Source organism: Stylophora pistillata, chromosome 5 (genome assembly GCF_964205215.1).
Source record: "Stylophora pistillata chromosome 5, jaStyPist1.2, whole genome shotgun sequence".
Classification (NCBI taxonomy): domain Eukaryota; kingdom Metazoa; phylum Cnidaria; class Anthozoa; order Scleractinia; family Pocilloporidae; genus Stylophora; species Stylophora pistillata.
This window is the reverse complement of record NC_142523.1, coordinates 36,664,381-36,689,903: the sequence shown is the minus strand read 5'-3', so window position 1 is coordinate 36,689,903 and position 25,523 is coordinate 36,664,381. Positions and strand designations below refer to the sequence as shown.

The 25,523-nt window shown below is 37.5% G+C and overlaps 2 protein-coding genes and 2 pseudogenes across 6 annotated transcripts in view; 1 reads left to right on the top strand and 3 right to left on the bottom strand.

Moving 5' to 3' along the window:
* The window catches only part of LOC148731754 (FYVE, RhoGEF and PH domain-containing protein 4-like), a 98,850-nt pseudogene extending 84,058 nt beyond the window's left edge, over nt 1-14,792 (bottom strand). Inside the window, exons 1-2 of the transcript XR_016001993.1 lie at nt 14,766-14,792; nt 13,465-13,552 (exon numbers count right to left, since the gene is read on the bottom strand). The product of XR_016001993.1 is annotated as an FYVE, RhoGEF and PH domain-containing protein 4-like (transcript). The remainder of the gene's footprint in view (nt 1-13,464; nt 13,553-14,765) is intronic.
* On the bottom strand, nt 8,835-11,751 carry LOC148731755 (uncharacterized). Its single transcript, XM_088762074.1, has 4 exons — nt 11,516-11,751; nt 11,174-11,233; nt 10,492-10,589; nt 8,835-9,756 (listed from the first exon to the last, which is right to left on the bottom strand). The coding sequence occupies exons 1-4, from the start codon at nt 11,588-11,590 to the stop codon at nt 9,654-9,656; spliced, it is 336 nt and encodes a 111-aa protein (XP_088618200.1). The 5' UTR covers nt 11,591-11,751; the 3' UTR covers nt 8,835-9,653.
* The window catches only part of LOC148731745 (FYVE, RhoGEF and PH domain-containing protein 2-like), an 87,574-nt gene continuing 74,372 nt past the window's right edge, over nt 12,322-25,523 (bottom strand). Inside the window, exons 1-5 of one of the 3 annotated variants that reach the window (XM_088762060.1) lie at nt 20,734-20,986; nt 18,092-18,122; nt 17,172-17,303; nt 15,802-15,856; nt 12,322-12,445 (exon numbers count right to left, since the gene is read on the bottom strand). In XM_088762060.1, the coding sequence (XP_088618186.1) occupies nt 15,824-15,856; nt 17,172-17,303; nt 18,092-18,122; nt 20,734-20,807 (270 nt within the window). In that variant the 5' untranslated portion in view covers nt 20,808-20,986 and the 3' untranslated portion in view covers nt 12,322-12,445; nt 15,802-15,823. Of the gene's footprint in view, nt 12,446-14,767; nt 15,857-17,171; nt 17,304-18,091; nt 18,123-20,733; nt 20,987-25,523 lie in introns of those variants that run through there. The other 2 variants (XM_088762062.1, XM_088762061.1) reach the window with 2 other exon arrangements.
* LOC148731753 (uncharacterized) overlaps nt 21,517-25,523 on the top strand; it is a 6,812-nt pseudogene continuing 2,805 nt past the window's right edge. The window contains exons 1-4 of the transcript XR_016001509.1: nt 21,517-21,555; nt 23,262-23,393; nt 23,627-23,759; nt 25,523. The exon at nt 25,523 is cut by the window's right edge and continues 308 nt beyond it. The product of XR_016001509.1 is annotated as an uncharacterized LOC148731753 (transcript). The remainder of the gene's footprint in view (nt 21,556-23,261; nt 23,394-23,626; nt 23,760-25,522) is intronic.

Genomic DNA, 25,523 nt, shown 5'->3' with positions numbered 1-25,523 from the left:
AATTCATGGCCAAAACATGTGATAACGCGACTGAAAAGTGGTCTCTTTGATTGTCGAGATACCAAAAATATTTGCTTTAATTTGCTCATGATAGTTGACAAACTTCCGCTTCCAGTTGTCTTATTGTTGATGATACAAAAACTCTGAAGAAGCATTATATCTTTTTCTTGCCTGGTGAACTGTTGTCAGCAAAGTCCAGGCTTCCTTCAGCTGCGACAGGGAAGACCTGTTGACCAACTTAAATACCAATACATATAAATAATAATAACACTCTATAACTCGTGGGAAACTCACCACTTTTGTCTTCTTTATCTCATAAAATATTCAAGGTTTTTCCCCTTGATGTAAAAATAGCTAAGATCGAAATCAGTTGGAAAAGTGAAAATATTACATCGCATGGTTATTGCGCGGATAAAGGTTACAAATTAATTTCTTCTTTATCTCTATCTTAAATATTGACCCACAAAAAGTTATTCAGTCCGTGTCAAATCTTTCGAAGCTCACTTGCTTTCCCAGTGTTAATTGATGCTTAGGCTCACACATACTCTGAGTTTGTACTAATTACTTGTACCTGTTGATTTGCCGTCACCGTCATCTGACTCCTTTAATCCAAATTGACCTTGAAATGGTAAAGAAGAACTGACTTCACTTTAAGCAAAGAAAACTTTGAACCGTAATGAATCAGTACTAGTTGTTTACGTTAAATTTATTTTCTTTAGGTCTTTTTCTAGTCACAAACTTGAAAAGTGCAATTCATTTGCTGTTTCATTTCTCTCACCTGATAAAAGCTCATCATCCAAATCCACCTTTCCTTGGTTTACTGAGTCTTTCCCTTTCAAAGCACCTAAAATAAATTAAGAATCAAACATATTGCGCTGTCTTTACGAAAGTTCCCTTAAACGATGAAGGATAATGAATTTCTAGAAAGTAATCACCTACTCTGCACACATCAAGAAAAATAACTGCACCTTTTTTCACACGTTATCTCAGTATTGTTGCTGTTTATTGTTCTCAAGCATTTCATTATTGTATCATATGTGGCTGCTTATTAATTCATTGTTAACTAAAAAATTTAATTTATAAACCAGATTTTTTATTTTAATACTTCTATACTGTTGACAGTTTAACTCTGTACCTGTGGAACTTCCGATCTCCAAATCCTCCATGGCCAGTTTTCCACATGCCGGTAAAACTTGAGTCTTCTCCGAGTCTAAAATTAAAAGAAAAGGGTATGAATGATCGTCCTCGTCGTTTATATCTCTGCAACATCATCATATTTCTGTTGCTACTTGTGTTTTCATCATCATTAGATTCTGTTTACTCTTTTCATAAGCGTCTGGGTCATGTGACATGACATAATTGTATGAAATCCTTATATAAAAGATACTTTCCTCAACGAAGATGTTTTATTGTAATCCAAGTCAGGCTTACTTACCTGAAACTGACGAAGAGGCTTTTAAATCCACTCCTTTATCAGTGGAGGAAGCTTCACTTAATATATCTGCCCCTGAAATTTCGTGAAAAAGATGTATCGTATCTAAGTTAAATTAAATGTGTTCTTGGTTAAAGTTAGTTTAACGCTTCTGAATGGTCGATTGTCTTTTTAAGTTTAGCTCGGTGCAGCATAAATTTAGTTCAGTATGACTGGTCTAGTTTGTAACAACAAATGAAATAAAAAAAGCCTGGTTATGATCAAGAACGCATATCAGACATTGAACTTGTCACACCCAACCAAATGGTATCCTATCACAGGCGGCAAAGTTACAGCCAGAGACAAGCGACGGGTGTAGTGCGTAATTAGACCTACAGGATCATACAAATTCTAGAAGGATGAGTTGATTAACAACACGGATACTTTCTGTCCATCGTGGGGAAATATCTCAGGAAACATCTAAATCTGGTTTTCTTTTGCCATGTACTCTTTACATGTAGCTACAATTTAAATCGATTAGAAATTTGGTGAGCCACTTTAATTAGAGAGGACAATACGGATCGAGTTACTTTGGCTCCAAATGTAAGAAGGGGTAGACAAAGTAAATTACAAGACATGAACAGAACTCTCGTACGAGGTTACAAGGAAACCAAAGCTATTCTCAGGATTCGAAAAAAAAGAAATTTAACGAAAATTGTGACGTCACTCTTCAAAGTTTCATTCTATGAGCTGGTGAATTTTGCAAACCTAATACTTGTTAACTCCAATCGCTTTATTTGTTTTGTTCCATCATTTTTTCTTGACGAAATGATGTCGAATTGTAGCTCTCCAGCGGGCGTTAGCATGAATTTTGGAACTCGGCCGATTGGGTGAAACTTCAAGTGTAGTTACGGTTCAAAACTTACATGAAGATGAGTAAACAGATTTAAAAATAGATGATAAAGTGAGAGCTTCCGTAAACCAAAACAAACCAAGGAATTCAGCACGGTATCAAGACAGATTTGTCCCACATGTTTTAAATGTGATATACATCGCACGCCGTTTTATCAAGTAAAAAATACTAAACAAAAACAATACTAGGATACCTTTCTGTGTTCGACTTTAATGGCCGCTTTTAAACTATGCAAGCTCGATTTATCGTCAAAGAAGCCAGTACCCTGAACTACAGATAGTATCTACCAGAGCGTTTTTTTTTTCTTTTTAAGTTTTGAATGTCGTGTCTCTCGCTTAAAAAGATTTGCAAAGATGTCGACACTGTGGCAATCGACCCGTGGAGCGTAAATCTACCCTGGCACAAACTGGCTCCAAATATCAATGAATAGCCGCACACGTCTGACTCTAAAATCTGAGCGAAACAAGCGGTTAGCTCCTCAATGTATAAAAACTGTAATTTTCTTTTAGTTGTTAGTGACAACGCCGTCATAGGGATTCATCTTCATTCTCGTTAAAGATTAAATTAATTTGTCCATCTTCCCACTATGTGCATGCCATAATTTGTTGAAAAACTTTTTCTTTTACCTGTGGAACTCTCGCTCTCCAGACCTAGTTCTTCTTTCAATTGCGAAACTTTATCTTCAGCCATAACTAAGAATAAAAACAGAACCAAACCGATTTCCTTCGTGTCATAAACATTTGTTTCAAAAACGATTCTGAATGCAAAGGTAAAACAGGTAAACATATTACAGTCTAAAACATTGTAGAGAAAAATTGGAATGTATCCTATATTTTTAATAAATTTTTTAATCTACCAGGAAAACAAGAAAGAAAGATAACAAAACACCGTACACGTTATTGGAGCGACTGCGGTTGAATATGAAATAGAAATAAACGTTATAAGTTTTCTAGCCTCAGAATGATGAATCTCCGAGTTTCAACAGTTTCCCACAGTAGCGCTCTTACTTGGGATCGTCTTGATCCCCATGGCGAGTAGAATAAAGAAAAAAACTAAAATCAGTCCACTAAGTTTGCAGGGATAGTCGTCATTTTGTTGATTTGCGTTCAAATATATTTAACGTACATTTGTGTAAGATGACGCTTAAAACAATGCACCACAACTGAATTCTTACCTCAATCTCAAAGATAAATTCTTGAAAAAATGTTTCCGCGATCAAACTTTCTCGAGCTCTTGACTCTAGATGAAAATGCGATTGTCTCCAAAATGAACATGTAACATGTACAGTGTTCTTGTACAGACAGGAAGTCGTAGGGAGGATGTAGGTAATTTTAAGGAAAAAAAAAACTGGAAACGAAAACCAGAACTTCACGTTTCATTTTCGTATGTCATATTTTTATTACGGTGCTGGGTAATTTTTAGCATTATTATCTAAAGCTTGGCTGAATCGAAAACTGTCGCGAACGACGTCATGAGTGCTGCTGCTCTCAAATCATAAATGAAACCATCATCCAATTATACAGAATGATTTCATGAAAAAACTGATTGGCAGAGAATGTTTATCTTTGCTTTCAAGACGTGAAAGCACAATTATCCGGAAAGGACTTCAACTCACGCGTATAACAACGCTTGGTCAACACGAGAGAGACGCGCAGCAGTAGTGTGGTGAATTTTACAGAAGACACTGTTAAATTCGACTCCTCTGCTTCTTTTGCTAGAGCTACCTGTTACCTACTAAATTTCCCTTCATACCCCCCCTGTCATCAGAACTCATATTCTCCACAATGTTCTGTATACATTTCCTATAAATGACAAGGAGAATTTGTGTATCGATCAAGAGCCCCTTTAGTCGGCAATCATTTCCTTAAGTCGCTTTCAACTTTCTTCTGTAATCGCATGTCACTACTAAATATAATTACAGATTATATGAAGCCCTTGCCCTCATACTATTTTTGATAGGCATGGTTCGAAAAGAAAATTTATTATTTACGCTGGCCATCCCACAGAGAAATAAAAAAAGTGGGATGCCAACACCAGCTTCTTCCGAGCAACAAGAAAGCCTTAAGCCTCGCAAGAATTCGAAAAGCACCAACGATAGAACTAAAGCGAACAGCAGATCAAATTTGTTCACATTCCCCTGCGGGAACGATGAACACGTGACTAAAATTTGCTTTGCCCTCAGCATAAGCGGGCTTCGTAGCTCAGTTCATATTAGCGTCCAAATAGTGCCTAGAAGGACTGGAGTATCACACATTATGCCCCGGGCATCGAATGCCCCCTTGCATTATAAGACGGCTCCATGTTGACAAGTATTTTGACTTCATAATGGCCTCAGTCTCAACATGCGTTTATTATATTGCGAGAACCACTTTGCATGTGATCCACCCAAGATCACATGCAAAGTACATCATATGACATCACACATCCTGATCACATGCATGCTTTACTATAATGTTCCTACTCAGTTTAGAAACTTAAATACCCTACACATCTTAAAAACGAAGCAGAACTGATAAGTATTGGTGCGGTTGCGGTAATGGTATGGCCAACTAACTTGATGACTTAAACTGGCCACCTTAGAGAGTTTCTAAGCTTACGTTTCGAGCGTTACCCTTCTATTCGCTCTGACGAGGGGCTAACGCTAGAAATGTTAGCCATAGAAACTATTTACGGTGGCCAATTTACAAAATCAACTCAGCTGATATAAACAAACTCTCTCCAATGGCGTTTTCAAACGTTCTCGAGAATATATACTACAGCAAAAGCTGTAAACAGATTAAGAAGCCTTTGCTTAAATGTGCTGTAAAGTGTTACTTCTACTCAGTATTAATCTAAGTTTCCATTAGACTGTTAAATATGTTGTTTCTTGTATGTGGCGTGTTTTCACAGATGCTTAACATATATTACAAGCTCTTTACGACTGTGATAGATTATTTGAATTCGCGCGAACTGGACACAGGCTGAAGTAAGAATCGATTACATGTTTAAGAGATTGTACGTTGTACTTTTAAGAACTGTAGAGAAAGCTCATAAAAGTAGTGTTGCTTTTGTAAGCATAACCAAACTTAAAACTCTTTTATGTTTCATCAACGGCTACTTATGGATTCTAAGCAATGACTCATAGTCTTAAGCCCTCCCCGCCATTTTCTCTTCAGAAATAATAAGAATGCGCTAAACGACAACTTAACGTTTTCAATAAGAGGTCGGTTAATGTTTCTGTGGAGGGCATACATCTTCATTTCCTTTTGAAAAGTTTCTTAAAGCCTTGGAACTCTTTCATGTCTGTTATTAGATTGACATGATCCAAGCATTTTTACTCAAGATCCTGTCAAACAGTTTCTCAATAGCATCGTGCGAAATCTGCGATCACGTGACAAAAACGTATAAAGATGACTGACCCGGCAATCTGTAGTTTTACTCAGTTAAGACTGAGTCAATTTCGATCCTCAAGGTTCCGCCATTTAATTTCGATTAGTTTCAGGTCCTCAAAATGAAAACCGTAGCTGTCCTGATGCTGTTTTTTTTCGTTGTCTTTGGTAAGTTGTTCATATAAAGCTTAAAAGAGATTTTTTTTCGTTTCGGAACCAGAAACGCCCTAAAGCAAGTTGTTAATCCTTTAACGTCCATGAGTGAACAGGACAAAAGTTATCCTTAAAATAAAGGGAAACATCAACTAGGAGATTATTAGTTGATCCAATACCAGATTCCCCAAACTAACATCATAAGAATTGTATGGCAGAGGGTAAGGAGAATTACTAAACATGATCTTAGGGCTAAAAGAGTTGAAAGGTATCAGTTTAGAGCGGTAATTATCGATAAGGCTAAGCGGTGCAGTGTAACTAAAATGTCCTGGTGTAGTTCAATTTGATTGCCTTCAATTTCTTTGCATAAAAAACAAACAAACAAACAAACGCGGTATCGATACTAATTGGACGAGAAAGACGAGAAAATATTTTGTGAAAAGGAAAGATATAGATGATTTAACCGTGAGTGATAGTTTGCGTAGAAATTTTATTCACACACTCATACCAAAACGAAAATTTAAGCGGTCTGTTTTGATTTTCAATTGCTAAAGGGATGATTAAGGTTGGAGTAAACCGACGGATGCAACAGAGTTAGTAATCTCAGCTTAAATAACGATATTCTTGATTTAGATAAGATTAAGGCGTATGGTGTAAAACTCTTCTTAGTTGGAAATCAAACTTATTATCTTTCTTAGGCTTGCTCCAATTTGCCGAAGTATTCAGCGTGCGACACTTTGGTAAGTCTAGAACTTTGACGTTTGCGAGAATTTAAGCTCCTAACCTGAAGCTGTTTTGTTTTCATTCCCAGGAAAAGTCCCATTGTAACTGTGCACCGAGCTTAGCCTGCAAGGAAACACGGGAAATGGACATAGAGAACAAACAGCTGAAGTGAAGCAATGCATGCCGATCAATGAGCCCATCGTTGTCGAAAAACTAACAGAAATCGATGTCAGTGAAACTTTGGACCCTGGCAGTGCCGTACTGGACCCGGCATCAAGATTTTATCCTGGCAAGGGGAGGAAACTGTTAATGAAAAAAAAAAAAAAAAAAGAAAAAGCAGAAAATAATTGTGTATTTTGTCCTTGCAAGGTTTTCTTTCTTATTTCTATTGGAGCAGAAACTGTCAGAACTTAGGCAAAAATTTAAATTATTTTTTCCTCGCAGCGTTTATAATAACTTGTAGTCGAGAGAGATCGTGTTACAACGGTTCTAGCAAAACTCTGTTTTACCTTATAATAAGAATTGTTTTCCTTGTCGTTTGGAAGCATCAGAAATTATGCTGTTTCTTTGAATGAGGAAAAATCCCTATCATGAAATCTTGCCTTTGTTAAACTTTGATTTCAGAAATGCACGACGGCAGCCGACTGTTTTTGGCCAAACACCTGTTGTCTGTTTAACAAGCGATGTAGCCTGAAGTTGCAGAAATACTTCACTTGTTACCTCAGGGTAAGTGCAATAACTGTAAATAGTTAAATTTTAATTAACTGTTGAAAGAATCGTGGATCGCTTTGGTTTTGTTCTACATTACTCTGTGATTGGTTAAGAAAGCTTGCGTCTTTTTTTCAACCAACCAGGTTCAAAATAAAAAACCAATCGCGACTGGTCCCTCGTTTAAAGTTGTTCAGGGGGTTTCGGTGTTCACTTTGAGTTCCTATTGGCTCCTTGTAATATTTCTTTAGTTCTGATCGGCTGTTTTGACTACATAAACTTTTGATCTTTACAACATGTAATCGAGAAGCGCTCTTGGATGGTAGGCGGGTTTCCTTTGATGCTGATGCCTATTCCCCAGTCTTTCATAAGTTTGTCTCGGTCGAATCACGCGATCTGAGAACAAACTGAGGTCTGAGAACAGACTGGTTTGGGGGGTAAAAATCGGAAGGGAACAATGAGGGTCCAAAATAAGAAAGTGGAATTTAGAGTGCCCAAGGCCCACCCCCTGAGGAGTGTTTGTCTACTCCTTAAAGATTGTTCCTTTTTCTACAGCTAAAAATTGTTCCAACTTCTATAGGTAGGTCGAGCCACCAAAACGAGTCAATGTTGTTTGGGACGCTCTGAAAGGGTAAATACATAGGTAGGCTTTGTGAAATGGAAACTATAGAGCGATAAAAATGAGGTTTCAAAAGTTAGAATAGACCACCGAAATCTCACTGGAAAGTAAACAGGCATTCACGCTCCCCCGAGTCCCACCCCCCTGAGGACTCTTCGTTTATTCCGCTACTGTAATGAACCCGATCTACTTTCCTAACCAGGCATTATTTTTTTATTCAACTTTTAGAGCGTGCATAAGTGCGGCTGTCAGGAACATTTGGTTTGTAAAACCACGACTCACGTGACACTTCCGATCGTGAAGATTCCCTTTCCCATAAGGCAGTGTGTGCCGAAAGACGAAGCATAATCTTCTTTGTAAGATTTCTAGTAATCATTGTAACATCAAATAAAATCTGACGGTTTGATTTGGTCTTGTGACTAAGAATCAATGTTTTGTATAGTTCCTCGCAGTCTGTTTCACGTCACCAGCACGCTAACTGCACTTTCCTTGCGTTATTCTCGCATTTAAGCAGCAGATTGCCCCAGGCTAATCGCGGTTTTCCCTTACGGTTACCGAACTTTTACTGCTCTTTTCCCGTAGGTTATCCGCATTTTATCGGAGTCTTATCTGGCAGTTTTTTCCCGCAATTTACTTGCGCTTGCCTCGCAGTTTCCCCGCCCATCCCACATACTTTCATACACCTGGCAATAAAGAGAAAAATATAGCCCTCTTGAGCAGGCCATCGAAATTGAAGAACATCGAGTGTTCGAAATTGAAGCTGCAATTTAAAGAATGCCCTTATTGTAACTCGATGATGGTTTCGAAGGGAAAAAATAAAATTTGGGGAGTGAAACTCCGGAAATTCGTCGTGGGAATGATAATTGATTTTGAATTTTTCAAAATAGAGATATATATTAGATTTATCGTCCCTCCAACCGGTACTACAGACATATAAGCCTGAGTGAAAACGCATTTTATTTCCTTCGCATACACAAAATTCCATATTACAAAAATATATAGGAAAAAATATCTCTATTCTTAACTTCAGACACTTTTCTTAGTTAAATTTTCTTATAGTGCCTCAACAACTCCAATTCTTTACAATAGCTCATGAGCACATCTCCGCATCTTTCGACCCATGAAAAACTTCAATAAGTTACCAGATCTCTCATTTAGTAAGTGTGCTATGATTGTTCAATTTAACGGGCCGTTTTTCCCTGTGTTTTGTGACTCCAGAGATATCTTAGTAACCTCGTTTTCCAGGTTCGTATTATATGTTATGCCTTTTTCGCTCGTTTTCTCCGTTCGAAAAAAAAACTCGGTCTGTAACTTACAGTACGGACATCGAACTCGGTTAGTAAGTGGTATTTCAGTTTCTCTATTTCACAAAATAAGCGGCCTAGATTTAAGTACCGGTAATTATTCATTTACACACACGTGAATGTTAATGAAACTAACACCGCGTCTTTGATTTTCAGTTTTATATTATAAGTGATATTAATCGGAGACACTTTGTGAGGGTTACAAGTAATGCTTTGTAGGGATCAAGAAAAACCTAACCATATTTGGCAAATCAATCTTGCCTTTCATCACCCTACCAGCTGTTGAAAGTATCCCATAATATTCTTTGACTTCATTATGTCTCGTATGTCTCTGTCTCGTAAATTTTGAAAAAATTCTGAACGTGAAATAAAATTATTGAAAATTGCAACCTCGTCAGGAGAACGGATTTTTTTCAATTCCTCAAATATTTTGAAGCTATTAATATAATAAGGCTCAAATAACCGTGACCTCTATAGTCTCACTGCTTTCCTGATTTTCCGGACTTTTTTCGTCAATTTCCTCAGCTTTCATTGCACGAGCCAGAAGTTCCATCCACCTGATAAGAAATAAAAACTCTCCTTGCAGTTTTCCGCTTATTTCTTTGGATTAAGGTGCGGAGAATCTGACAAAATTCAGCCCTGATTGTCAGCAGTCTTCTCCTGGAACAGTTTTCTCTATCTACCCCCTACCATGGTATGAGAAATCATTCTTCAATGCGCTCTTCAGTGTACTTATACTAAACCACACCGCTGGAGATCACACCAGTTTCTGTATCAGAGAGTAACAAGTCGCAATGGCAACCCCACCTCCACCCACCCCTCGACGGGATTCTAGTCTATCAAAAGTCATCCCCTTTTCATCCCCTTCCGTCCCTACCCCTCCATTCGCCAGGTTTTCTGACAACGTACTGGTCTTCATTGGGGTGGAGAGAGGAACTTAATACTTAAATTCCCCGGAGGCGATTCACAACTATCTTCTCCCTAAAATATCCAACACTATCCAGCAAACAGGTTATGAGAATTCTCAAACTTATCAGGTAGAAGTAATCATCTTGACTTATCACCGAATTCCCGTTACTAAATTACAAGGAAATGTGTAGCAGATGGAGGGGACAATTAATAATCAGATCTTGGGAGTTAAAACCCAGACATCGCGATTTGAATTCTAGCGCGGAGACGAAAACATAGATAAACACATCACATCAAAACGATCTCGGATTCCCTGATAAATTCTCAATAGCAACGTATACTGATTAATAAGGAGATTTTGAAATTTCGTCGGTTGTTATTACCTTTGCATGCTCTCCTCATTTTCGGCCTCGAAAAAATACACCCGAAGGTTTTTGTGATGTACTTTAAACACATTCTTGCGGCGGTCCACCTCGTCTGCCTAGAAAGGAAAATGTAAAAAGACACATAAAAATCCTTTGGTAATGATGCGTATAAAATTATTTTACAAAAGAACACGATAATGCGACAATCTTCCATCGTAAAACAGCGCATGCTTAAAAAACAGAGGCATTAGTTGTTGCAACGAAACAAACTTTGCCATCTACTGAGAGGCTTTGCAAGAATATCACTTTATCAGAAAAGTAGGCATACAAAAGTTAAAATCTTATTAAAAACCGTGCCAAGTTTGTGGCTCGAAAAGAGAAACACTACACTGTTTACACGATTTACATACATTTTATTCTTCGCTAGACTTGTAGTAAAAATTTCGTAATGTAATAAGTCATCGCAGAGAATTGAAAACACTTTGCTAATCGATTGTGCATCGTAAAATCAGCACTCAAGTGATCAGAATGGCCAATCAGAATAAAGGAAGAAATCACGAGGAGCCAATCAGAACTCAAAGAAACAACAGGCCAAGGGCCTGAAGCGCGGGAAAACGCGGTTGACGCGCTTTCAAGAAGGGATATTTTCATGCAAGGGTTCATCTCACAAAAATTACACGATGCTGTCAACATAACTTACCAGAGATGGTTTGTCTGCATTGTGACCAGGGAGGGGGAGGTTAAACTCTGCTTTTGTGTCCTGCATCAAAGAAACACAAATGCCCTCAATTAACTCCACCAAAGACTAAGAACACAACACTTTTAACAACACGAGAATCGCTGGGACCGCTGGAAGAAGCTTGAACAATCTTTGCGAACGCACGAAAAGAGAAATCAAGCGACCGCAGAAATAAGTTTGATTGTTGCAATCGCAACAAGCGCTGTCGTTTTTTCTTTTTTTTTTTCCAGCCTACTTAGTGAAATAGTTTCCAGTTTCCAACCTAAAAAAATTCAACGAATTTACGATTCAAAATAGGTTTACCTTGTCTTGGTAAATTTCTTTCTCCTTAACGTCGACAGAAACTTCACAATTCTCCAGCTGAAGTAATGAAATCATTGATTAAGAAACACTTCCTGTCCGTCTTCGATAAAGTCAAAAGTTCCTCAAGATGTTGCCAGCCAATACTGGAAAACTGTTGTTGCTAGTATTGCCACAATGTAAGTACTAATACTGACTCGGAAGTGATCAATATGGTACTGATACTGATACTAATAATGCCTTTACCTTCTTGGCCTTGTACCGCAACAACACAAAGTCACTCGAAAGCACAAACCATCTCTTCTGCCAGCTTTTATCTCCTTTGGCCTTGAAATTCAAGTATCCACTATGCCAGATCTTTGATTCCTGGCCGATTTTCAACACACTCTGACCCTTCCCTTCCACTTCCTTGACCGTTTCCTCGCTGGAGCCCTTCACAACAACCCTGTGACAAATTTCGCAAACCTTCTCCAATTTCCCATTCTTGTACTCCAGCGGTGCTTTGAAGCCAGAACAATGTCCGCACACCACCCTCCCACAGGCGCGACAGTGGTGTCTCCGACGAAACTTCGTAAACAGGACGTCACAAAGCATGCACATGCTCACTGCTTCGTCTCGTACCCAGGCTGGCGCTTTCTTTCCCAGGTCTCCCTCTTCCATGACTTCAAGCTTGGTCCCTCTTCGATAACTCTCTCTTTTCGTTGTCAGTTCGTTTACGGTCTCTTTAAGTTTATTCACCCAAGCTTCTTTCTCCTCGGCGGACGCTGCGGTGAAATCCATGACTCTTTGTTTGCTTACTATACGAAAGCAATTCTCTATTTCCAGTTCCTCGTTTACTTCGTGTACTTCCATTCCGTACAAGTCCATTTCTACTTTCACTTTGTATTTGTTTGTGCCAGGAAATTTTGCACGGCAAAGGAGAATGTCGTTGAACTGCAAAACAAAGTACATGGTCCAAATTTAGCTTCTACAACCCTTTTTAGAGTAGAAAGAGGCGAAATGTTTGAAGGCGAAACATTACAAGGGTGTTCCAAATATAACCAGTTTCAGGAGCTAGTCCCGAACCGGAACTCTAAAGTGCGTGCCTTTCAGACATATACATACATTTATTTGATAAGTAGGTTTAAAAAAATATGCAACTGTACAGCTTATGTGGACCTTAACTGCTACTAAGTCTAAATAAGGAAAAACAGAAATTTACAATACAATTGTCATAAAGCTACAACTAATATAAAATACAAGTTGAAAGAGGGACCAAATAATTTAAAAATATCTAAATTCAGGCTTCCTATAACAATTTACAGAGCATTCCTTTTGGATGCTGATGTCCCTGACATAGGTCTTAAAAGAATTTATCTTTCTTTGAAAATAGACAGGGTTTTCAAGCTGTTTAATAGTGTCAGGTAAAGGAGGAGACGGGAAATATAGTTCTAAGTTCTCCTTCGAGAGAGAGCGACAAATCACAATGTCTGACATTAGACGGGTGGCATCGCAGATACAAAGTATTCTCTTCGTCAGTTTTACGAGCACAGACACATCCCTTACTTACCAACATCACGTACGTTAGGCAAAAATTAGGTCGATATGTGAGCGAGAGGTTTCAGACGGGAAAGAGTTATTCCTACTCGCGGCTTTACCTCTCAGTGTTGCAAACCGCGCACAAAACCGCCAGCTGCGCAGGGAAAGCGCATTTCAGACAACAGAGATGAAAACGGCCCATCACATCGAAAGGAATTTTCAAAGTAAAAATAGCAACCTGGATAAAGCGCGGGAAAAAACGACTGACCAAGCCGCGGTTGGCTTCAGTGTTGCATCTGATTGGTCGAGAGGGCGGTGTGAGTTTTCTGGACGAATCACAGAGCGTTAAAACCAATGTAATACCGGATTATTTTCGACATTCAATCAAAATGTGTCCTCAGTTAGCTACTAGCAATCTCAAGCTCTAATTTTACCTTTTAATAGCAGTTTGTATCTCGGCACCGTCTGCACTGGTTGCAACATGTTATGTTGAAGAGTTCAATGGTCACATTCCTCCGTTTTCTAAGAGGACGTAAAAATACAGATACCCAGATCTACGATATGAATCACAACTCTCCCTTTAGACTCCCATACATTTTTCTGTTAATTAGTGAAGAAAAATTGGTGTTGCATCAAGATAGACTTCAGTTTCCGGTTGTCACCCTTAACCGCTCGGGAACAGAGCAGTCAAACACCCCGCACGAGTGAATGTTGTAAGAGCGAGGAGGCATGCTTATAGACCGTCAGAACCAAGTGTTCTCATGGGATGTCAGAACCAACTGCGCGAGCCACTAAGTCACAACATTATCAAATCCGATTTTTTGATAAAGCTTAAAAGAATGGGAAATTAACAAAACGTCCGTAATCAAGTTAGCTTCGTGCGAGATTAGTCTCAAGTTTTCCTTTCCTCTTAACTCTCGATTTCTTTTACAGATGTTTAGGCGGGGCTCGACACTAACGGTAGCCCACTAACCACAGACTAGTAGAAATTCAGTTTTGGCGAGTGGCTTTCAATTTCCACGAGCCAGTTTGGCTAGTAAACAGACTGAAATTGTCGTAACATCTAAAAACATCAGTCACTAGCCACTAAGCTAGTAAGTGGAAAAGTTAGTGTCGAGCCCTGTTAGGAACTTGTCTATTTTCTCCTGAAGTATTACGTGACAGCAGTTGTTTCTCTTAGGTTTTTCGATAAAAATTTTCCGTGGGAAATTGCCGAGCGGGCTGAAGCAAAGAGTGATCCCTTTGCGCATGCTCGAAGTTTCGCCGCTGTTCAGCCCAGGCAGAAGTGAAAACCGGAAAAACGTCTGTGTTCGCCGGCTCCTGAGCAATTACTCAAAAAGAAGTTTTACATGTACTTCCATTTGGGAGGTACAGAATTAAACTATTCTTATAATTCCATGGCAGCAAAAAAACGATATTAATCGTTCCAATTGACTTGATTGTTGTGGCTTACTTTCACGAGACATAATGGCAAAGTAAAATATTTTTGCCAACGTGTTGTAAAACAAAAATCGATGAGAACTAGAATTCGAAAAAAAAAAAAGAAAAAAAAAAGCAAACTGCCTGAAACGCGGAACAACGCGCGCGACCAGGTTTTAGTTTTGAATCCAATTAATTGGTTAAGAAAGTGGCGCGAGTTTTCTGGACCAATCACAGAGCAAAATAAAGGAAAACCAAAGTAGTCTCGGGTCATTTTAGACGCTCAATTGAAAATTGCTCTAATTATATAACCTACTCGGATGTCCTTAATCAGAGTCGCCATAGTTGGTGACTTTTTAATCCAAGATGCTAAAGTTTCTGTTGCTTTGTCAAAGTTTCCAACATATAGTATATACATCTAAAGAAGCATCTTTTATGATTCTTGAGATGATTCTTGCCATCCGTCTAATGTCAGACATTGTGATTTGTCGCGCTCTCGGATCAGAACTTAGAACTATAATATTTCCCGTCTCCTCCTTTACCTGACACTATTTAAAAACAGCTGGAAAACCCTGTCTATTTTAAAAGATAAAATATTTTAAGACCTATGTCAGGGACATCAGCATCCAAAAGGAATGCTCTGTAAAATTGTTATAGGAACCCTGGAATTGCTGTGTAACAACAATAATAGTACAAAGGCGGAAAGTTTCTAAAGAAACTGTGGTGCTGCGTCGGTAGGGGTAAGAAGGTAATTTGGTTATATCAACTAAGTTGAAATTGTAAATTGGCCACCGTAACGAATAAAAAAGCTGACGTTTCGAGCGTTAGCCCTTTTATGAAAAAGATGCTTAAATTAGATGATTTAGATGCTTAAATTAGATTATTTACATTAAATGATGCTTCAGTAAGAAACAAAATGATCTTTACGAATTGAAATTATCAATTTTTTGCAACCTGTACAAGATATTCACTATAATTCAAGGCAACAACAGGACCCAAAGCTATGATCTAAACCCTAACATCAGTATGCATATTCTCCATACTGTTCTCTATACATTTCCTAAGATGCTAACAAGGAGAATTTGTCACACAATCAAGAGCCTCTTTAGTTGATGATCATGTCTATTATTCTTGTAACCTTAATGTGTGATTGGAAGACAATATTTAAGGAGAATTAAGATGCTGGCCATTCTTAGGTTTCAAAAGGCTAATCTGAGCTTTGAACATGTGGAATGATAGGAGGTAACGTTCACTTGTGGATTCTGAACCCCTCTGAGAAATAATGTGACATAAGAATGTGCCTAGAGGAAATTAACAATGCTTATATGTGGAATAATTTGAAGAACACTTGCCTTTAGAAATGGAGCCAGCCCTTTAAGAATATCCCCAATTTGGTTGTTGGTGCCCCTGATAAAAATAAATAACAATAAAACTAGGTCAATAAATGAATGAAAACTTATAAGACAGAGGATCATGCAAATAGGCCATTTTACAGTTGTGTACTTAGTTGCCAAGCCTTTGATTCAGTGTGAGGCTGAAGGTGACCTTGTTGTGATAGAGACCTGTATCTACTTAGCATGATAACAAAGTGATTTACATTTGAAAGGCAGAAGGGTTTCTATCATAACAAGGTCAAACCTAGCCTCACTCTCACTGAAAGGCTTGGCAACCAAGCACACAACTGTAGAATAGACTATTCATTAAATACATGTTGAGAACTGATTGACTAACTGACTGATTGATTGTAAATAATTGATTAACTGACTGACAGATTGAATGACCGACTAACTGACTGACGGAGGGACTTACTGACTGACTGACTGACTGACTGAGGGACTTACTGACTGACCCACTCACTAAGTCACTGACTGACTGAATGACGAATGATTGATGGATCAATGGACTGACTGACTGACTGTCTAAATGACTGATTGAATGTCTGGCTGAATGATGAACTGAGTGATGAATAAAGGGGTAAGGTTCTAGCTTAAGAGAAACTGGAGGCGCAGTGGCCTCATGGTTACTGTGCTTGACTCCAGATTAAGTGGTCCAGGTATGAGCCCTAGTGGGGAACTTTGTGTTGTGTTCTTAGAGAATAAATGGGTACCAGCAGATTTAACACTGGAGGTAACCCTGCAATGGACTAGCATCTCATCCAGGGGGGAGTAGAAATACTCCTAGTCGTTTCATGCTACAGAAACTGGATTTAAATGCTGGCCGGATGGGCCATTTTGCTCGTAAACAGGCTTTACCTTTTACCTTTCTAGAGAAACTGTGGTGCTGGGTGAGGGTCCATGGGGAGGTATAACAAGACAATTTGTTTTAATCAGCTGAGTTGATAATGTAGATTGGCCATCGTGAAGAGATTCTAAAGGTGACATTTTGAGCATCAGCTTGTCCAAAGGAAGAGCTGAACAGACACTTGAAATATTCTTCTCAGAGCCCTTCTCTATGATCAAGGGTTAACACTCAAAATGTAAGAAACTCTTTACTGTGGTCAATCTACCAAGGCTGACCAACTCATTACAGCTTTGAAGTTGGGAGCACTCTTTTTATTGATGGGAAAGAAACACTATGTTTCAATTCCAAAAATGAAACTGGATGGAGGCTTACTGTCTTTAATTTGGCTTCATTAAATATTTATTAGGTATGTAACTTCTTAACTTTAATTGAAAATATCTAGTAACCAAAAAGTAAACAAATACCATTCTATCATCCTCACCTCCAACTTAGGCAATAAGTAATCTCTGTGCGGTTGGTGAATAGCTTGAATGTTGGAGAAAATGTCACTGAGAACCTCCTGAGGTAAAAGCCCTTTTGAACAGCACTGGTTATTAATTTGCTGGTAAAAGACCTATACATGACATGAAACATATAAATAAATATATAAATATCAAATACACACAGCTCTTTTTAAATAACCAAATCCTGATTGGGCACCAGGGGTAATGAATATGCTTTTAGCAGTTAAGGTATTGAATCATCAAATTGTAGACAAATAGAATCGTATTGAGTTTTCTTTCAAAGCAATCAAATCTGATATCGGATTTCACACTAACCCTGCCCTGAGATTTTAAAGGAAGCCACTAAGATCAAAGTCTTCCCCACAGCCATTGTTTGATATTTTCACACAAAACTTTTTCTCCCTCTCTGTAGGAAAGAAGTGCATTGCCTGACAAATTTACAATTGCTCCAATCAAAGTTACATTCATTGAAAATTGTTTCCAGTAAACAAAAAAATAAACAAACATCAAATGAACATTAAAATTGTACCCTGTTAACAATAGTTGATAAAATACTGGTAACTAATATTTATGGATTATTAAAATGTTAAAAGTAATGATTAAAGCCAGATCCACAATTGCAGAATAAATTTTCATCAAAAAGTGTTCCATACATAACCACCAAAATGACTGCATTGATGCAACATTGAGTGTTTATTGTATTTGAAAGGTGTAACAAATATATAAGATTTTAGTGAGAAACCTTGTATCTGGTCAGCCCTCTTTCAAAGTTTTCTCGCTAAATTTGATTACAATAAATACAATAGGAGTGTTTCTCTTCCCTGCCTTTGTTTTTCCTTCATTAGGGAATTTGTGTAGTCCCTGTCTAACAAGTATTGACTTCATTTTAACCCCTTACCTGATCAAAAAGGTGCAGTCTTCTGACATAACTGTAAATAAAATAAATCAATTAAAAACAATTAGTTTTCAAAAACAAAATGAAATTTTTTGTCTTTGAAATTTCAATGAAATTTCAAAGACAAAATAAAACATATTATGACTGGAAGCAAAAACTAGTTGCTCACCTTTCTTAAAGTTTGAAAAAAGGCAAATGAAACTGAATAATCAAACTGAACCAGACAATGAATCCAACACCAAACAAAGTTCAAATCTAAAAGGAAACTGATTTCTTTAAAGTCTTTGTATTGATGCTCTTTTTTTTTCTTCCTAGTGCTTCCAAAATTTTTGAAAAAAAAAAATTAATTGTCGAATTTTTCACGACTTCTATATGTGAGCACCCGAATCACCTGAGGGAATTTGTTCGATTGCTCTCACATTTTGACAGTCGCTGGTTTTGTATAGGTATAATCACATGATTTCGAGTGCAATTTGGAATAAATAAGCGCGAGTAAATTTCTTCAAAGACTAACAAAATTGCAAAAGCCTGTAGGGTGAGTGCAATTTGTGGTCTTTGAAAAATTTACAAGTGCTTATTTATTCCAAATTGCACAAGAAAAGTATGTGATTATCTATTAATAATATACATGAAAAAATATGAGGTAACTTCTCATAACTACGCAGAAGAAAAGTGCGCGCATCACGTGGAAAAATAATTTATTCAAACCCTGCAAGTGACATTGACCTTGACATTGACCTTGAAATTGGCCTTGACATTGACCTTGACATGGACCAAATGTTCTGACCAATCAGAATGTCTGGTTTGTTTCTTTCTTTGCACTGAATTAACCCTTTTCTGCACTGAATTAACTCTCTTCTGCACTGAATTAACTGAAAACTGCATTCATCTTACCCATTCAGAACTGAGAAATTTTTTCATGTATATTATTAAGATTTAAACAACAAAAGCGTGTCTCTGAATTTTTTATTTCTAAATACTGTTTTTTCTAGAGTGATTTTTGTACGATCAATCCACATTTTTTTTAATCCTATTTCAAAAATGTTCTGTAAATTTTCACTGAAATTGAATATGGCAAATCCCAGACGCTTTGGTCCCAGGGACGTAGGAACACATTAAATGAGCAAAAAACAAAATTTGCTGGCTAGAGTACTCCATTAATAACCCCATACATTAATTATGCAGTCTTTGTTCAATGATCTGTCCTTCGACAGCTTGCCACATGGTTTAATTTTAGCCAAACTTGCTGCCTATGGTATATCATCCAAAAGTTGTGCATTTATAGGTAATTGCTTAACTGATCACTTACAGAGAGTAAAATTAGGCGATCAATTTTCAGATTGGAGTCCTCTTCTTAGAGGAATTCCTCAAGGGTCTGTATTAGGTCCCCTTCTTTTTAATATTTACCTAGATGATTTACTATTATCTAGTCTTCAGTCCAAAATAAGTTCATTTGCTGATGATACTCAGATCTTTGATATTAATAACGATGTTTCCCTACTACATGGACACCTACAAACTGATCTTGTCACTGCTCATTCTTGGTTTTGCTCTAATGGCCTTGTGATGAATCCTGATAAAATTAATGTGCTACCATGTGGCTGGGTAAGAGCAATGACACAACTATACCCTGTTTTTCCATTGGGAGACAGGAGATCAGTTTTGTGGGGGGTGTTAAGCTACTGGGTGTAACCCTGATCATGAGTTAAAGTTTAATGAACATGCATATAGGTAACATAGCACAGAAAGTTAGCAAGCAAATTCAAGTTTTACAAAGACATAAGAAATTGAATAACATCAATGCCAAGATTAAATTATATAATGCTTATCTTTTGCCTCATTTAAATTATTGCTCTATTGTATGGCATCATTGCAGAAAAGGTAATTCCAACAAATTGAAACAACTCAATGAATCTGCATTGCGCTTTATTTACAATGATGATAAAAGCTCGTATGAGGAATTATTATTGCGTATTAAGCATCCTACTTTATTTAATAGAAGAATTCATAATATTTTAACATTGGTATTTAAAGCTTTGCATGGGTTGGTTCCAGAATATATTTCTAGGCTATTTACTTTATGCAACTGCAAGATTAATCTGAGGGGGGATAATATTCTTATGGTACCCAGGGTTAATACCACTAGCTATGGCCTCCACTCATTGGCCTATCAGGGTAGTAAGCTATGGAACTCTCTTCCCAATAACATAAGACTGCTACACGAATTAAGTCAATTTAAATCCAAAATTTCTAAATTGAAATTCAACCTGTAGAATAAATTTTACTTAGTTTTCATCTTGTTTAGAAATTATATTTTAATATCCTTTGCTTTAGAATATATTTTGCATTTTATATATTGATAGAATTTAGATAGTTAGTAATTAGATTAATTTTAAATATTTTAAATTTAGATAATTTAACTTGGAGATATTAGCATGTATTTGCTATCTTAAATTCAAGTATAAATAAAGTTATTGTTATTGTCATTGTCATGAAAACAATAGCGATAACAAGAGAACTCCGCAAAGACTAGTAGTCTTTGTTTTCAAAATTTGGATTTTTTTCTAAGTCTTTTTTGAAACAAGGTAAATTCGATACGTTTGTAATCACATTTAGAATTATGATTGGCTTGTGTCATTCCTCACCTTTGCTGTGTACACATTTCATGGGGGTTTTGAGTGTTTGTTTCCTCGACAACTTTTTGCCCCAAATCGTGCATTTGTAGTACGTTCGATTCTTGTCGATTATTTCTACATAAAGTGAGTGCACATCATTATTCACATCAACGTCAGAACGTGGATCCAAGGGTATCCATCATCCAAAAAGCAGAGGAACGTTCAGAGAAGTCAGGACGTTTTATAATCTTGCAATCTTGCAGGCTTCTCTTGAGACTACAATAGGGCGAGCCAGCGGACTCTCTCAACTAACCAATGACAATTCCCAAAATATCCACGTGATCAGGCCTGTGATTAACCACATAACCACATATCGCATATGAGCTATAGCTCGTTTAAATGCAAATGTGGAAACCCACCCATCCCACCCCAGGGGAGGACATCCATCACACAGTAATCTCGTGCGTGGGAAATTAACGTCTCCTGCCCCTAACCCTGCAGGAGACGGGACCTCCATTTATTCGTCCCTATCCGAGAAGACTAGAATATCTAACCATTTCTAGATGTTAAAGAAAGGAAGCATATTCTTCTCAGTTAATTTTAAGACCCTGAGTGTTGGTCCGGCCGGTATTGAACTCTCGACCTCCCGCACAGCAGTCCGGCGCTCTCCCAATTGAGCTAACCAGGCGGCGGTTTCAGAAACAAAGATTTCAATTAGCGCTCATCTTTGAATGTACTTTTCATCTGTTGCCCGCTTGTACGTTGTTATTTCTCTTCTTGACTGATTAGCTTAAAACAACATCCCTAAAAAAGATGGTTTTTACCGTCGTTCGATGGGAAGACGAGAACAGCGTGAGTATTTTAGATGAAAAGCAAGTTGTTGGCGCCGTGGAGTTAAAAGAAGGGACAACAGTTCACATATCGACTACATAGGGTCGAGCGGCCATTTGTAAGCTACGATATTGAAAGTTGGTGGTGAGTATAAATTGCGATATTCAGTACGTGATCAAAACTGAGAATCGAATCGGTCAGTTGCATGCGACAGTTTCTTAAGCTTACGATTAAAAATGAATCAAATCTATCCGTAAGGTAAAGGTTTCAGGATTGTTTTAGTCACGTTTGAAGTTATCTTAGACTAGGTTTACAGTAGAGGAAATTGTTCCGGATTCGTGATGAATCCGAAACGTTTTAGTACCGGATTCATTCTGCCGTTTACACGAAAGTGGACGAATCCGAAATAAAAACTTCCCGGTTTGGTCGTGTCTCCGGAGATTTTGAATCCGGAATTTAAAGTGGGAACTTTGAATCCGATAACTTGAAGCACTAGGAAGAAAAAAAAAGAGCATCAATACTAAGTCTTTAAAGAAATCAGTTTGATTATTCAGTTTCATTTGCCTTTTTCAAACTTTAAGAAAGGTGAGCAACTAGTTTTTGCTTCCAGTCATAATATGTTTTATTTTGTCTTTTTTTGTTTATTTTGATTATTCAGTTTCATTTGCCATTTTTCAAACTTTAAGAAAGGTGAGCAACTAGTTTTTGCTTCCAGTCATAATATGTTTTATTTTGTCTTTTTTTGTTGGTTTGGTCCTTCAATTAATAATATGAATTGAACCACTTGCTATCACTTTGTACACATGATAAAATTTATCGCCTGAACCTGCAACAAGATTAGGCAACCGGAGACCGCCAGCAATGTTAGCACCAGATCCATTTTAGTTTCACCGCAAACTCAAAAGATTGCAGGTGGAAATAATATCCGGATTCGAGAAAAAAAAGCGGTTACATGACAAAACTTTCCGGATTCAAAAGTTATCGGATTCAAAGTTCCCACTTTAAATTCCTCGTAAAATTATTGTGAAACCTAAGGTTGACCTTGTAAGGTCCCTTTTGCTTGCATTAGTCATGCCTCATGTGTTAAACATCAGTATGCATATTCTCCATACTGTTTTCTAAAACATTCCCATGATACTCATGATGAGAATATGTTAATGAAACTGTTGGGTAGTCCTTTCAGCCTTAAGGCAGCAACTTTTACTTCATTTTACGTTGATTGAAATAAATCTCTGATGAAGAAGTAAACAATTACACTATAGAAAAACTGTGAAAGAAATTTGTGTTACAAAGCAGCCCCTTCCCATTTTTCCTGTGTAAATGCTCAAAGGCTTGTGCAAACTTAAGACATTTTAACTGAATACTGTATTTACCTGTGTATACATCGACCTTTTATGACCAAAAATATCAGCTCAAAAAATCACCCTTGACTCATACACGGGTCATACACAAAAACCAGACCCAAACAATCCAAGAAATTAGCGGAACAATTCTCAGTGTGGGCATAATCTAACAAAACAACATGGTGTTCACAATAACCTGGTGGCCTACGATAATTTCTTATTTGCTTTCTGCTTTCAAACTAGTGTTACCAGATTTAGTTTCAAAGTATCTTTGATTGCCTCTTCCTCAAGCTCCCAAAGTATGAGAGGTTATAATTGTGAACCTTCACCTCCTCAGACTCCATTACTCAGTAATAAGCCTATATTATTATATTATTCTTACAGATTTACAGTAAGACACACTTTGTAAAGAAAGTAAAGAAATTTTTCAATGCAAGTCAAGATAGGATACATTTGGAATATGATACGAAGCTCAAGGATGCTCACGGTGGAGATGGGACACTGGAGACTGGACAGGTGACTCGGATCAAATGATTTTGATTTTGTAGTCTCCATCACTTTTTCAATGGCTCATCCTTGAGCTCTACTGCAACGCGCCCCCTGGCACAAGTAAAGACTTTAAGACAGTAAGGGCTCTAGATTGACTTGAGGTAAACCACCATTATAGATAAAAATGATGTGTGATCTATTTTGAATACTGATTTGGAGTGTTGGCTGTTTGATTTCTTGCAGTTGGTTCCTGTTGACTTTGCCAAAAGAAAATTAGATTTTGGAGCAGAAAAGGTTTTCCAGAGCTAGGTCATAGTGGTGGAATGGGAATTGGCGGGACCACATAATTATGGTGTTCTTCATCATCCTTACTTTCTTACTGATCCACACAAGGTACAGAGCAATGAGGGCAGTCAGTAATTTGCCCTGGCCTGCTCAAGTAAATATGATTAATAGCAATTTAATATTTGTATTGTGCAAATTAACATTGGGATATGATCAAATACACATCAGAATGTTTCATGGTGGACTTAACAGACTGCTTGCAGCAGTTTACAATTTTTTGTGAAGACTAATTTTAATAGATGCCCCCAATTTCAATCAACAGGCCAGACCACAGCACTGGGAACTACATTCCCTACTCCCCTGGTCTGGGGCTCAAACCCCCAACCTCCCACACAGCAGTCCAGCGCTCTAGCACTTGAGCTAACCAGGTGGCATAATGAACACTTTTACCCCTAAGATCATGTTTAGTAATTCTCATTACTGTCTGCCATACAATTCTTATAGTGTTAGTTTGGAGAATTTGGCATTGGATCATCCTTCACATTTCTGGGATCAGAAAGTCCAGTTATCACTGATATTCTTACCCCATTTTGATGACTGCCGTTATCTATTACTGTGCAGACACATGGCAAGAGCTTCAATTGGTGATCATTTCCTTCATTCTCATAACTTTAATGTATGATTTTGGGCTGATGTTCCAAGGAGAAATTAGATGCTAATCACTCTGAGGGGTAATCATGCATTTGTCTTCCAATAGATCATGAGTAACAACCGATCAAATTGCATGAATAATTCAGCTTGTCAGGTGAACTTACTACTTAATCTTTGCTCTCAGGCAGCCGAGTATGTCTGGGAATCTTCAGGTAGCTTTCTAGCTCCAAATGGAGGTGTCATGCGCACTTCAATTCTAGGAGTTTATAACTTCATATATTTCATTGTATCTGATTTATCACTTTCACGGGTTTATTACGAATCAACTTAACGGCCTGCTCTCAGTTGGCTTGTTAGCTCAATTGGTAGAGCACTGCACTAGTATCGCAGAAGTCAGTGGCATCATTGCGGAAAAGGTTATTCCAACAGATTGAAACAACTTAATGAATGTGCGTTGTGCTTTATTTACAATGATGATAAAAGCTCGTATGAGGAATTATTATTGCGTATTAAGCATCCCACTTTGTTTAATAGAAGAATTCATAATATTTTAACATTGGTATTTAAAGCTTTGCATGGGTTGGTTCCAGAATATCTTTCTAGGTTATTTACTTTACGCAACTGCAAAATTAATCTGAGGGGGGATAATATTCTTATTGTACCCAGGGTTAATATCACTAGCTATGGCCTCCACTCATTGGCCTATCAGGGTAGTAAGCTATGGAACTCTCTTCCCAATAACATAAGACTGCTACACGAATTAAGTCAATTTAGATCTGAAGTTTCTAAATTGAAATTCGACCTGTAGAATAAATTTTACTTAGTTTTCACCTTGTTTAGAAATTATATTTTAATATCCTTTGCTTTAGAATTATATTTTGTATTTTATATATAGTTAGTATTTAGATAGTAATTAGATTAATTTTAAATATTTTAAATTTAGATAATTTAACTTGGAGATATTAGCATGTATTTGGTATCTTAAATTCAAGTATAAATAAAGTTATTGTCATTGTCATGAAAACAATAGCGATAACAATAGAACTCCGCAGAGACTAGTAGTCTTTGTTTTCAAAATTTGGATTTTTTTTCTAAGACTAGGTTTACACTAGAGGAGAGTTTTCCGGATTCGTTAATGTTTCCGGATTCATCAATTCCGATCAAAGTGCGTGAATAATTCAGCTTGTTAGGTTAACTTACTGCTTAATCTTGGTTCTCAGG